At 53.2% G+C, this 14,248-nt stretch overlaps 2 protein-coding genes across 3 annotated transcripts in view; one reads left to right on the top strand and one right to left on the bottom strand.

Moving 5' to 3' along the window:
- Positions 1-12,271, top strand: part of NMT1 (N-myristoyltransferase 1) — a 33,823-nt gene extending 21,552 nt beyond the window's left edge. For both annotated transcript variants that reach the window (XM_038385459.2, XM_038385460.2), the window contains exons 6-12: positions 3,041-3,157; positions 3,996-4,166; positions 5,073-5,181; positions 6,781-6,951; positions 7,364-7,531; positions 8,089-8,226; positions 11,943-12,271. In XM_038385459.2, the coding sequence (XP_038241387.1) occupies positions 3,041-3,157; positions 3,996-4,166; positions 5,073-5,181; positions 6,781-6,951; positions 7,364-7,531; positions 8,089-8,226; positions 11,943-11,963 (895 nt within the window). In that variant the 3' untranslated portion in view covers positions 11,964-12,271. The remainder of the gene's footprint in view (positions 1-3,040; positions 3,158-3,995; positions 4,167-5,072; positions 5,182-6,780; positions 6,952-7,363; positions 7,532-8,088; positions 8,227-11,942) is intronic.
- Positions 1-14,248, bottom strand: part of DCAKD (dephospho-CoA kinase domain containing) — a 74,791-nt gene that overhangs the window by 47,192 nt on the left and 13,351 nt on the right. The window lies entirely within an intron of this gene.

The following is a 14,248-nucleotide window of genomic DNA, read 5'->3' as shown; positions in this document are numbered from 1 at the left end:
TCTAGGAGCGGCTGCTTATCTTGCCTATGAGGGAAAAAGAAACAGCTGCCCCTTTGCTTTCAGTGAGTGAGAGAGAGGCAGGGGAGGGAGGTGGGAGTGTACTTACAAGACAGTGTGCTGACACACTCTCAGCACCTCAAAAACCCACTCTCTCTCCCCTCACGCTCCCTGTCACACTCCACCCCCCCACCCCCATTTGAAAAGCACGTTGCAGCCATGTGAATGCTGGAATAGCTGCCCATAATGCACCACTTCCAATGCAGCTGCAAATGTGGCCACGACAGTTCGCTGGCAGCTGTCAATGTGGACAGACTGCAATGCTTTCCCTACTCAGCTGTACGAAGGTGGGTTAACTCACAGCGCTGTCCATCTGTAAGTGTATCCAAGGCCTCAGTCTTGATTTAGCCCTTGCCTTTCCCTCAGCTTAGTTCCTTTGTCTCTTCAGGTACTTTTAGCAGTCCCACTTCTTGGGTGGGAAGGCAGCGATGGGAGAGTGCTGATGGCCTTGCCTCCCAGCCATAAATAGAATTTACATAAGGCGAGAAGCCTTTGTTTCCAGTGGAAAAGTACCAGAAATGTCCAAGGTAGTATCTTGCATCACGTGATATTATTACCTGACCTTGTAGTGTCAATGCAGCATTCCAGTAAACTTCTCAGGAAGGAGTGAGATTAGCATTTTCAAAGTTCTGTTGTTCTCCTTAATGGCTTATCCAGGATGATTGCTTACTGTCCAGCCGGCGTTCCCCAAGTACACACACAGTTGTAATTGTTACATAGTCAATATTCCTAACTTCAGATACAGAAATGATACAAAGTGGTTAATCGCATTCAGTAAATTATAACCTACCCAATGATATCTTACAAGACCCATCCTGCATAAAATATATCTGAGGCCATATTCATATCATAACAATATTTCTATGAAGAATATGGAGTATCATGCCACACCAGGTTCCTCTTCTCAGAAGCTCCAACTAATCCCCAGGCTCTGTGCATTCCCTTCTAATAGGGACTGATATACATGGTCACATTCTGGCCTGGTAAGATATCATAGGTGCCTTTAGCATTGTACGTCTTGGTCACCTGTGAATGATGATCACTCTAATCCATTCCCTACCTAATACGCTTGCATGCTGTGTGGCACAGCCAGGCGAAGGAAAGGCCTTGCTGTGAATTAATGGCCTTGCTGTGAAGGGTTATTAGACAGAACTATATTGTCTGCCCTGCCCACAGCAGCTGAAATCATGGGCCCCTCCCGCTGGGCTGGGGCTGGCCATCTCTGTCCTCGCTTGCTGTGGTGGTTTGTGCCATGTGATTATCAACTCCAGGACCCCAGTTCCTTCACCCTCTTCCACTCACTTATTGCATCTACTTCAGACTGTTGCTGTCCCCTTGCCAATCCTGCAGACCCCTTACACACAGCCCTATATCTCTGCTATTTCTAGAGTCTGGATCCCTTTTTCATGCTGCATGGGAATGCTTGGAATGGTCCTCCCCCACCCCACCCCCAAACTCCCTCCTTCCACAGATGTACCTGCCTTGGCCCCCTGCTTCTTGTAGGTTGCACACCTCCTTCACCTGAACCCTTGCCTGGTGTCTGTGCTCCTCAGGCCAGGGACCGGCTCTTGTTAAGAAGCAGTCAAAGCACGGGAACTGTGCCAGTGTGATATAAATAACCCATGGCAGCTCCCAGCATTCAAAGTTCTTGCTCACTGCGTAGCCCTGGGAGGAAGCCGCTCATTTAGCGAGTCTTGGATTTCAAGGCCATAAGGGACGATCATGATCCTTCAGTCCGACCCCCTGCATAACACAGGCCAGAGAACCTCACCCGGGGATTCCTGCAACCAGCCCATAGTGTGCTTGTTACTGTAGGCTGGCTGCACGGTGGGGTCTCTTGGGCCATAGCTAGTATGGCTTTAAACCTGAGTCTTTGTGCTAATCTCTTGTTCCACTCCATAAAACACCAATAACACTAATGACCTCCACATTGGAGGGCTGCCAGGTTGTGAAGTAGTTGGAAATCCTGGGGTAAAAGGTGCTCTATATGTGCAGTTGATTAATTATTGCTAATTAACCTGTATACCATTCCCATGGTTGTGAAGAACCCCTAGTGTTTTACAAGTAGTGTATCACGGTAGCTGTGTAGAGTATACAGTGATAACCCTGCAGCTGTGCACAGTGGTAGCTCTGCCTCCTGGTCGCTATGCCTGTGTCATCTCCCTGCCCTGGATCGGGATGCTACTCTCCTCGAGTTCACGTCTAGTCAGCCGCAAGACAGCAGTTGGGTCCCTCCAAGGGTGTCTGTCTCTCCCAGCCCGATGAGGGCTCAGTGCCATGGCAGGGGCTCTGATGTGCTGCTCAGTGCTGTGGTGGATGTGTTGGGGGCGCTGTCACTGCGCTCTGAGTGGGGGCTCGCCCTTCACACAAACAGCCATAAAATATTAATTCTCTTCACAAGTGAGTCAGGCCGAGAACTGTGGGCTGGGGTCTCCACTGGGCTCTGGTCAGCCTTGCTGCTCTCCTTGAGAACAGTGGGGCTTTGAGCGCTGGCCCTCAGTGAACGCGGCGTGCGGCCAGCACTGAGCACTGGCGAGACTCGCACTCGTATCTCTCCTAGGGTGAGTGTGGGTTGCCCATGGCACGGAGGGAATCTCTGGTTCAAACGGTGCCCAGCTAGTTGTGCTGTGTGCTCTCCACCTATCAGACTTCTCTTTGGTGGCCCATGTGAAGCAAACCTACATCCCACTGAGGTCCCTGGGCTGGAAGGTTCTGTGGGAAGTCCCAGGATTGCCTGGCCCATGGACACTGAACTCTCTGTCCTCATCTAGCTGGGATTCCTCTGGGCCAAGGCTGAAGCACAGCCCTTGGGCCCATGCTGTCCAAGGGCAGGGCTGCACACTCTGCACTGGTGCCTGTTGCCCGCCCTAAAGTCGTCCAGGACGTTGTGGGGAGGCAGGGCCTATTGGAGAGAAAAACGGGTGCCTTGGGGCCTCTGGTGCAGGAACATGCAAGGACCAACAAAGGCTTGTCCATTCTCCAGGGCTTTGCGTCCCCCCGGCTGGCTGCCCCAGTGGCACTGTGGGGTCCGAGTCATCTCTAGCAAGAAGCTGGTTGGATTCATCAGTGCTATTCCAGCCACAATCCACATCTACGATTCGTAAGTGCCTTTCTGTTCGGCTCAGTCTCAGTTCTTCCCCACTGTGGGGTCAGATGCTCCTGGCTGGGTCCGAGGGGTCCTTGGGGGTCGGGCCTGGTATGCACCGCGGGGGCTCTAGGAGTGTCCCATGGTTTGCAGGGAAAGGGGGTTTTCCTAAGGTGGGCAGCTCTTGTCAGAGGAAGTCTCACATACAAGAATCTCCGACACTAGCTTTGTTAGTGCTTCCTAATGAGGCCAGCATACAGCTTTGGCTTAGGAAAGGGACTTTGTGTGGAAATTCTCCAGAGCACATTGTTCCTTGGACAACTGTTGTACTCAGAGTAAAGTTCTCAAAAGCACCTAAGCAACTTGGGCTCCCCAGGTGCCCTAGACAATGAGACCCTCTGTCTTCCCTATGCCAGTGTGATGCTATTTACGCAGCATCAAGGATGGGCCAGCCATGATTCTTAGTGCATGAGAAGCACAAACCCAACCTATGTGACTTACCGAACTCTGGTAGTGGAGGGCTCCTGTTCAAGAGGCCAGGCAGCTCTGCTGTTAAATTGCTTCGCTGTGTAGCTAGATGAATGCAGCCCAGGAATGGGGCACGGAGTGCGTTGGGGGATTAACTGGTGACAGGTGATGGCCCGGAATGGGCAAGTGGGGAAACCTCCCACTCCCCTGGCCTGGTTTCTTATGCTAGGGATGTCCCATGTCCCTTCTGCAGAGCAGGGAGGGGTGACTCCCATCTGCCCCCTCCCTCCCCAGGTGAGGCCGTGCTCTGAGCCTGGGGAATTGGAGTAACCTGCCAAGACAACTCTGTATGACTCTCCCCTGGTTTGCTCTCTGTCCTCTCAAGAGAGAAGAAGATGGTGGAGATAAACTTCCTGTGCGTCCATAAGAAGCTGCGGTCTAAACGGGTGGCCCCGGTTCTGATCCGGGAGATCACCCGGCGGGTTCACCTGGAGGGGATTTTCCAGGCTGTTTACACTGCAGGGGTAGTGTTGCCAAAACCTGTCGGAACTTGTAGGTAAGTGACGCTCCAACAAGCAGTGCAGACTTGGCCCTTAACAGACCTCTCTCCCCATGGCTTGTTAGCAGCACACTCTGATTTACCCACAATCCCGCTGGGCTGAGCGGACCGGGTACATCCTGGGGTTCCTCCTGCTAGCAGTGTCCTTTTGGGAGTTGGCCGGACAGCTCTGTGTGTCCTCAGGGTAAGCTACTGGCTCTTTGAAGGCCATGAAGCAATACTGTGTCGAGGACTCCTCCAGCACTTGCGCCCCAAGTTGCCTAGCAGCCGTTGGGTGTGAATTACCATAGCCCCTAGGGACCCCAGGCATGGACCACGGCTCCAGGGTCTAGATGCTGCATAGACGCAGAACAGCAGACAGTCCCTGCCCCAAAGACTTTATAATCCAAGTTTAAAACAGGGAACGGCAGGTGGATAGAGACAGATGGGAGTCCAAGAAAACAATGCAACAGGATTGGCCCACATGATGGGCAGTGGTCTCAGTGCACCAGCGACCTAGCTGTCCTCAGGTTTCTGTAGGCATCACAGCAAAGGAGGGATTTGAAGATGGGTGATGAGATAATTTGGGAATGTTTACAGGGAGCTCATCCCAAGCATGAGGGGCAGCATGGGAAAGATTGCAAAGGGACTTGTTTGAAAATTTAGCAAGTGGGCAATGGAGGCTGGCATATTGTGCCAATCAGAGGCAGGTGTTGACAGTAGTGAATAGGGGGGTGGGGACAAGCCGTGGAGGGCTTGAAAGTGACGTTAGATTGATATGATGGAGAGGTTTCTGCCTTGCTAATTAGCCTGATGTCTTGAGCTCTTGCTTGCCACCTTCTGGCACTTAAGACTTGCATGCTCTTTCCAGCCTTCTGCATCGCGAGCGTCCTGCACGTGTGACCTAGACTTGTGTTTCTGCAGATACTGGCATCGGTCTCTGAATCCTCGGAAACTGATTGAAGTCAAGTTTTCCCACCTGAGCAGGAACATGACTATGCAACGCACCATGAAGCTCTACCGCCTGCCAGAGGTGTGTGCTTGTGAATGTAGTAGATGCTGCCTCTCTAGGTTACCTGAAGAGTGCAAACCACTCGCTCCTGAGCAGGCTGTGAAGGGAGGTGAATTGCTGAGGCTCAGACATCCAAGCTGGTTCTGAGTTCCTCCCTGTTGTGGTCAGTGTAGCAGACAGGTCCCGGACAGCCGCCATTAGCTGTCTCGCACGTAGCCCATGCTGCCTGAGTCCCCGCTCTTGTCTTTGAGCGTGTGCGGCTGTGGGCCATGGGTTCTCGCAGACTGCGGCCTGGTGAGTCAGACCCCGTCCTTTGGGGAAGCCAAGCGCACGGGCTTGGCAGCAACTTCAGAAGGGTTTGCTTTAACAATAAAAGGCCGAGCCAATCTGTGTTGTAATCCCCAGCATTGTGCTGAGGTGGCCACTGCCCGAGTGCAGTTACAGTCAGGAAAATGGCAGTGCCTGCTTGGCTTTGCTGCTCCCTCTGGGGAGTCTGAGTCGCTGCTTTCTGCTTCAGAGCCCCCCCCCCCCCCCCCCCCCCGGTTCGCGAGGAGCTAGCGGCCGGCCAGCCTCACTCCTAAGCAGCTGCTGACTAAAGAATTTTCACCCTTCTTTAAAGAGTATTTAGGATGCCTGTTGCCATAGCAACCATAGCCCTGGGTCTTGCTAGACACTGCTGCTCCATGGGGCAGGAATCGGCTCAGACTAGAAACAAACACCAAAACACCCCAGCCTCCTGCTCTGGTCTCGCCAGACCAGGAGCAGCGAATTCCATTGTGCACCGGAGGGGCGGGAGGCCCAAGGGATGCTGGCTGAGCGTGTGGCTCCACAGTTCAGAGAACCCACCTTTTGGACGTATCAGTGGAGCACGTTGCTCTGGAAGTCACTTAGACCATTGTAAGGAGCTGCTGCTTTCTTGTAGCACCTCCCATCTGGGGGGATCCCAGAGCACTTGGTGAACTCATAAATGAGCTATACATCTCCCCCCTTAAACCCTGGGCTCAATTGTCCCACTGTGACCACCATGGGCAGGGCCCTGATTTTGCCTCTTATGCAAAAGCTTGCACCTCCAGTTCACTTTGGCACCATGATAGGGTGTGGGCTCAGTGCCAAGCCTGGGAAGCTGCCACCTACTGGATCAGCAGCCCCATTTCCTGCAGCACCTACGTATTCCTTAATGGTCTCCTGCCCAGCCTGGTCCACTTTGCATGTGTGCCAGAATGGGACCAGAGCAGGGGGCACTATGGCTGCAAGCCTGGCATGAATCTGGAGCTCCGACTACACCACGCATTATTGTAGGTCATGGGTGGCTGGAAGCCTCTTTGCATGTGACAAACCCCAAAGCATAGGATTCTGGGACCCCTGTGCAGGTGGTCTTCGTAGCTTTCTGCAGGCTGTTGGTTAAAGGAAGCCAGGTGGGCAAGGATCTGAAGATGGGCCAAGGTGTGGTGGTCCTGAGCAGAAAAGAGCAGTGTGGGGATGCTCTGTAGGCAGCTCCTTGTGGGAGGGTCTCTCCTTGTTAATAATCATTAGCAATCCTGGCCCTTTGGGTACTGAAAAAATCTGCTCGAGCCCAGATGCTCTAGAGCTGGCACGGACAGTTTCTCCTCCTCTCTCCAGACTCCAAAGACGTCCAGCTTGCGGACAATGGAGCACAAAGACATCGCTGCTGTGCACAAGCTTCTGACAGAGTACCTGAAGCAGTTCCACCTGACCCCAGTCATGAGTCGTGAGGAGGTGGAGCACTGGTTCTTCCCGCAGGAGAATATCATTGACACCTTCGTGGTGGAGGTGAGCCAGCAGGGCTGGAGACTGTCACCCGGGCCCCCGTCACTTTGGAGGGCTCAGCTGGTTCTCTGCCTGCTGAGCATCTGTAGCCACCTCGCCTGGCTCAGACGGGGGTCGCTGACCTGGGAGCATGGGAGGGGATGGCTTCTGCCTGCTTTGAAAGGGGTGGGGAGGACAGCGTTGGGCTCCATGGGACGGGGCTGGGTTATTGCAATTGTCGCTCTGCTTCCTTGGCACCAGCCTCAGTGCAGCCCTGAGGCTCTGGCCTTGCCCTGTGCCGAGCCTGCGGCAAGGCAGCCAGCTTGTGGCGTGGCCCCTGTTAGCTCCCGAGCGGCCTCAGGTGTCTCTTGCTTGTTGCTCTGTCCTGTCTCGGCCTGGCTCAGGCTGTACCTATGTTGCTGCCATTTGCTTTCAGAGCCCCACCGGCGAGGTGACGGACTTCCTGAGCTTCTACACTCTGCCCTCCACCATCATGAACCACCCCACTCACAAGAGCCTGAAAGCCGCGTACTCCTTCTACAACGTTCACACCAAGACGCCCCTCCTCGACCTCATGAGCGACGCCCTCATCCTCGCAAAGTCGGTGAGCAGGCATGGAGCCCCTTCGCCCCGGGAGCACCGGGGCTCGGCAGAGAGCTGCCAGGGCTGGGGGAGGCTGGAGACCTGGGACCCCAGCCCCTGAGGAGGCTGACTGTAGCCACCTCCTCACCAGCTGCATGGTGCAGGTTGGCCCTTGAGATCTGGGGGGAACTCCAGACGTGGGCCCCACCCACCTTTAAAAGAAAGCGTGAATGATGACACCTTGTTGTTTTATGGCTGTGAGGAGCGTGTACTTTGCCCACCCTGGTCTCCCAGAGCGACACTGGCCTGACAGCCACGAAGCCAGAACCCCTGTATTTATCCAGAGGACACCAAAAGCAGGGGCAGCAGCTGAGCAGGTTTCTCTCAATGGCCCCCATCCCCTAGAGAGGGGGAGTCAATCCAGGGCTTCTCCCCTGGGGCGATCAGCTAAAGGCCACGTGGCCAGTTGGGAGGCTTTCAGGGCGGGCAGTGCCTGGGGGCGGAGGAGGACAGCACAGCTGCAGAGGCTGGCCCTGGGGAAGGCTTACTGATAACCTCTCTCCCCTTTCGCCCATGCAGAGGGGGTTTGATGTGTTCAATGCACTGGATCTCATGGAAAACAAAACCTTCCTGGAGAAGCTGAAGTTTGGGATTGGGGATGGGAATCTGCAGTATTATCTTTACAATTGGAAATGCCCCAGCATGGGGGCAGAGAAAGTAAGTGCCTTGCCCCGCACAGGGGTCACCCTAGTGGGGGCTGGCCAGGGGTCTGTGCGGGTGGGTTATCTGGTTTGGTCGCTGAAATGATTTTCGCAAAGATCTCTCGCCGGGACACAGGCCAGTACGGTACTGAGTCAGATCACCAGCCACTGAGCTCCTGGCAACAGCCCCTGTGCGACGCTTCAGCAGAAGGCAGAACAGCTTGTAACGCACTTGTCAAGGGGATTGCCAGGGATGTCTTCCTGAGCCAGTCCAGTCAGCTCCTGCCTGGGCTGGGCTGAGCAGCAGCCTTTGTACCCCTGGGAATTAGCACCTGGAAATACCACAGGCTTTGCTGGGCCCTCCAAAGCTGTTTGCCTGTGTGGGGAGGGTTTCCTTGGGCTGAGTCGCTGCCCTGCTAGCATGGGCCAGGCAACTAGAAGCACTAGCCCAAGGGCTCATTAAAAACCATCTGTCTGGCAGCCTCCACCAGAGCCCTGGCAGCGGCTGGCTACGCCACCTGTCTTAGCAAAGCCACCTTTCTGTCACCTTGGAGCACAGACTGAGGTAGGAGCCCCTGAGCCTTTGGGTACTGACTCCTCTGTTACCGCAGGGAAACCAAGACAGGGCAGTGGTACCCTGCCCATCTGTAAAATAAAGCTAGGACACAAGGCTGGGAAGAGTTGGTGTTGAAAAGTGCTTTGCAAGTGCAGAGCACGAGGGCTAAGCCCCTGCCTAGCCATCGGGAGCCTTCCTTGGAGGGTGCCTTGGGAACGAGGCAGCGTCTGGCAGAAGGTTTGTCCTGTGTAGGACAGGGTACCCGGCACTGCACCTGTGAGTGCCGCACGTCCGCCCTCTCTCGGGCCTTTACAACAAGTCCGGTGACAAAATGCCGAATGACTGACCCCATGGTGCCTGCTGGACACTGCCTGTGTAAGGAACACGCGCCTGTGAGAGTCCAGCGCCTGGTCTGAGTCACCGGGCTCTGCCCTCGGTAGCTGATTCTGAGCTGCTGGTGGGTGGCTTCACGCCTGCCCACTGGGAATTGCCATTCACCGAACCCTGGGCTGGCAGGGGCCTTAGGAGGTTCTAGTCCCACCCCGGGCTCAAAGCATGACCTACCCCAACTAAATCCTCCCAGCCAGGGCTTTGTCAAGCCTGACCTTGAAAACCTCCAAGGAAGGAGATTTCACCATCTCCTGGGTAACCTATTCCAGTGCTTCACCACCCTCCTAGTGAAATAGTGTTTCCTAATATCCAACCTAAACCTCCCCCACTGCAACTTGAGACCATTACTCCTTGTTCTGTCATCTGCTACCACTGAGAACAGTCTAGATCCATCCTCTTTGGAACCCCCTTTCAGGTACTTGAAAGCAGCTATCAAATCCCCCCTCATTCTTCTCTTCTGCAGACTAAACAATCCCAGTTCCCTCAGCCTCTCCTCATAAGTCATGTGTTCCAGTCCCCTAATCATTTTTGTTGCCCTCTGCTGGATATTTTCCAATTTTTCCACATCCTTCTTGTAGTGTGGAGCCCAAATCTGGACACAGTACTCCAGATGAGGCCTCCTCAATGTTGAATAGAGGGGAACGATCACATCCCTGGATCTGTTGGCAATGCCCCTACTTATACAGCCCAAAATGCCATTGGCCTTCTTGGCAACAAGGGCACACTATTGACTCAAATCCAGCTTCTCGTTCACTGTAACCCCCAGGTCCTTTTCTGCAGAACTGCTGCCTAGCCACTCGGTCCCTAGTCTGTAGCGGTGCATGGGATTCTTCCGTCCTAAGTGCAGGAGTCTGCACTTGTCCTTGTTGAACCTCATCAGATTTCTTTTGGCCCAGTCCTCTAATTTGTCTAGGTCCCTCCGTATCTTATCCCTACCCTAGAGCGTATCTATCTCTCCTCCTAGTTTAGTGTCATCTGCAAACTTGCTGAGGGTCCAGTCCATGCCATCCTCCAGATCATTTAATGAAGATATTGAACAAAACCAGCCCCCAGGATCAACCCTTGGGGCACTCCGCTTGATACCCGCGTCAAACTAGACATGGAGCCATTGATCGCTGCCCGATGATTTAGCCAGCTTTCTATCCACCTTATAGTCCATTCATCCCGCCCATACTACTTTAACTTGCTGGCAAGAATACTGTGGGAGACCATATGAAAAGCTTTGCTAAAGTCAAGGAATAACACGTCCACTCCTTTCCCCACATCCACAGAGCCAGTTATCTCATCATAGAAGGCAATTAGATTAGTCAGGCATGACTTGCCCTTGGTGAATCCACGCTGACTGTTCCTGATCACTTTCCTCTCCTCTCCATTTCCCACACTGGGCTTCCCGTCTCCCAGCTAGGAGTGTTCGAGCCCCCTACAGCTTGGGCAATGGGACCCAGAGTCTTTGCATCTGTACGAGGAGGTGTTTTGTCCTGGTGGCCTTGACCACAGCTTCCCTTCCCTTCGTGCTGTCTTGCCCATTTGTCCACCACTTCCGCACCCCAGAGGTGACAGCATTTCAGTGCTTGCACCTAGCTTGAAAATTGCCTTGGGATGGAAGTTGCACTAAAATTATAAAATATTCCTGTTATATAGCACTACATGTGTTTTCTGGGCTGTGCAGTAGATATGGTATCCAGGCTGGCTGGAGTAACAGGACCTGCCACGCTGGTCCAAAGCACTGGAGTGTCTGCTGCAGTCTTTGGCAGTGGCCAGTCTCTTGCTTCAGATGAAGGTTCACCGAACACACCTGGCCAGGTTTGCATTGCTGCTTGTGGCAGTAGGAGAAAATACCTATGGCAGTTGGGATTATAACCTAATCCGGCCATGGTATTCGGTTTGATGCCCTTTGCAGCCATGAATTCCACAGAAGTTATGTGGGTGCAATGCCCCAACAACAGTTAGAACCATATCAGGCTTTTCTCGCTTGCTGAGAATTAGCCTTTACAAAGCAGCCAGTCGGTCACTACTTGGCTTGTTCTGCTCAGCACCACTTGGAACGGGTGGCACCGGGGGAGCGGTGTTGCGGCGAGTACGCAGGAAGGCGCTGAGTACGAACGCCGCAGGCCCTGAGTCCAGCTGTGCACCTTGGCAGCTGAGCAGCTCTGGCCCTTCCCCAGCACCTCCCATCGGCGAATCTGAGCACTTCACAAACCAGAAATGACCCATCACACAACAGTGGGCACCAGGAAACCCCCGAGAGTGGCTGGCTCCTTCTAAAGGGGATCCCCGTGCAGAAAACTGGCTTCTGAACTCAAAGGCACTAACTTAGCCAGGGAAAAACCTGAACATAAATACAAATCAGCCCCAAATGCCAGAACCCTGCACTGGCAGGGACCTCTCCAGTGCACAGTGGGGCAGTCCGTGTCACCCCCGTCTTACAGGTGAGTATCCCAAAGCACAGGGGTAAGTATCTGCCTCAGGTCACGCAGGAACAAGTGGCTAGTCCCCATGGGTCTTGACTCCTAGCCCTATGCTCTGACCACGGCTGTGAGGAGGTTGTGCTCTTTCTCCAACACCTTGTTCTTCAGGCCTTTGCCATGGGTTCCCTTGGGGCTGTGATGCGTTGTTGGTTTAACAGAGGCTGCGGCTGGACTCCCCCGCGTGGCTCAGATTGCTGCTGAGTTCCAGCAGCTGTGGGGAGCACTGGAGAACATGTGCCAGGTGTCCAGAGTTGGGGTCTGAAACAGAGATGATCTGTCACGTTAACACTTCCTAACCTGTTTCTCATTGGCTCTCAGGTTGGACTGGTGTTGCAGTAACCAATCCCCAAGAGGAGAGGCGATGTCTCTGAGAAGTTGGGCCAGGAATTGAAGGTTGCCACTGGCTGTTGGGGTTTCCGTGGAAGCAAGACCCTCCTGCAGAGGAGCTGGGACTTAACCATCACCTGATTTTAATGATTGTGTCACAGGATGCCAGCTGCCACATCCTGGGCAGTGGCATCAGTCTCCTTTGTTTCAATTAATTGCATCCTCGTACAGATGTGATCAAGGGAATGTAACTGCTGCAAACTAGCTCATGATTGGCAAATACTGGAGTTAACGGGTGAATAATAAAAGTATATATTATATATATTTTAAATATCTTTCCTCTTGCAGACTGACCCAGATCACCACTTCCCCAGCTCTGCATGTTGCCTTTTCTCAGCAAGAAACTGGGTCTAAAATGGGACAGCTGCTTGCCACCCTGGCCTCTGCAGGTCTGGGTTCAAATCCCATCATGGGTCACAAGTGTGGATGAGTTTGGTGGCTTCATCACCACCAAGGAAACTGCTGATCAGCGCATGCACGCCAGAGACTGGGCCCAGAACAGTGGGGCAGGGTGGAGGGCGCTGCTCTGGGACGACTGGAGGGCCCAGGGCTGAGGCTCGTTGGAGAGTTGCCTGGCTGTTTCCAGGGTTCTCCCCTCATTTTCCTGAGCTCCAGGATTCATTAACAATGTGATGCGGCAGGCTAGGCGTCCATCTGTGTCCTGGACCCCGCGGGTGGCGAAAGTCAAGGGCTGGAGAAGTGACTTCCTGCTGGAAGGCCCAACCATTGAGGACCTGCCATGAGACTGCCTTACTGGATAGCCCCAACACAGCTTGCTTCTTCCCAGGCTTGCCCCTGCCTGGTGCCTGGAGCGAAGGATAGGTGGATTGCCCTGCCGGCCTGCCAGGAAGTAAATCCATATTCACAGCTAAGGGCTATCTGTGTCTGATCAAGGCAGACCTGGGGCTTCAGCCTCTCCTGCACCTTTGAGACATGGTCCCTCTCTGCTGGGTTTGATGAGCTGAACCGATGCTCCCTATGCTCTGGAGAAGTAGCTATTCATGAAGTGCCCCAAGGAACCCGGCTTTTGGACTCACGTTGGTGCAAATCTGTAACTGCAGCACTGAGTAAACTGGATGCAGTCACCCAAACTCCTCTCTGCCCCGGGCAGCCCGTGCCACGTAGCTGCAATAACCACGTCAACCAGGTCAGAATCAATTCTCCAACCCCATCACTCTGAAAGGCAGGGGTCTAGTGCACCTTGGCTTGGCTATCTTGGCAGTTCTGGGGTTACCCATTGTTGCACCTTTCAGGGGCTCTGAACAATGACAGTCCCTTCCATGCTCATTTTTGTTCATGCCTTTTGGCTCATGCCTCTCTCTAAATCCCTGGTACACCCACATCTAGAATACTGCGGGCAGATGTGGTTGTCCCATCTCAAAAAAGATATATTGGAAAAGGTTCAGAAAAGGGCAACAAAAATTATTAGAGGTATGGAACGGCTGCCGTATGAAGAGAGATTAATCAGACTGGGACTTTTCAGGTTGGAAAAGAGACTACTGAGGGGGGATATGACAGAGGTCTATAAAGATATGACTGGTGTGGAGAAAGCAAATAAGTGTTGTTTATTCCTCATAACACAAGAACTAGGGGTCACCAAATGAAATGAATAGGCAGCAGGTTTAAAACAAACAAACAGAAGGAAGTATTTTTTTTCATACAACACATAGTCAACCTGTGGAAATCCTTACCAGAGGATGTTGTGAAGGCCAAGACTATGACAGGGTTAAAAAGAGAACTAGATAAGTTCATTGAGGATAGCTATCAATAGCTATTAGCCAGGATGGGCAGGGATGGTGTCCGTAGCATCTGTTTGCCAGAGTCTGGGAGTGGGCAACGGGATGGATCACTTGGTGTTGACCTGTCCCTTCATTCCCTCTGGGGCACCTGGCATTGGCCACTGTTGGAAGACAGGATACTGGGCTAGATGGACTTTGGTCTGACCCAGTGTGGCTGTTTTTATGTTCTGGTTTCTAAAGTGTCCCATTCAATGATCGGAACGTCCCAACTAACTGTTTCCCCCATTGTCTGTGTAACAGCATCCCTTCTCATAGATTTTTATCTTGGGAAACCACCCCACAGCCCCTCCTTCACCAGGCTTGCATTGTCTTTTAATGGCACTTTCACTGCCCAGGCAGGGGAATGGACCATGAGAACAATCTGTGGGGGGAGGGGATTTGTCATCACTGGACTCTTTGAATCTTGAGATTGGACATTTTGGTGTAGTTCAGCCAGGA

This window comes from Dermochelys coriacea, chromosome 27 (genome assembly GCF_009764565.3).
Source record: "Dermochelys coriacea isolate rDerCor1 chromosome 27, rDerCor1.pri.v4, whole genome shotgun sequence".
NCBI lineage: Eukaryota > Metazoa > Chordata > Testudines > Dermochelyidae > Dermochelys > Dermochelys coriacea.
This window is presented reverse-complemented; position numbering and strand designations above follow the sequence as displayed.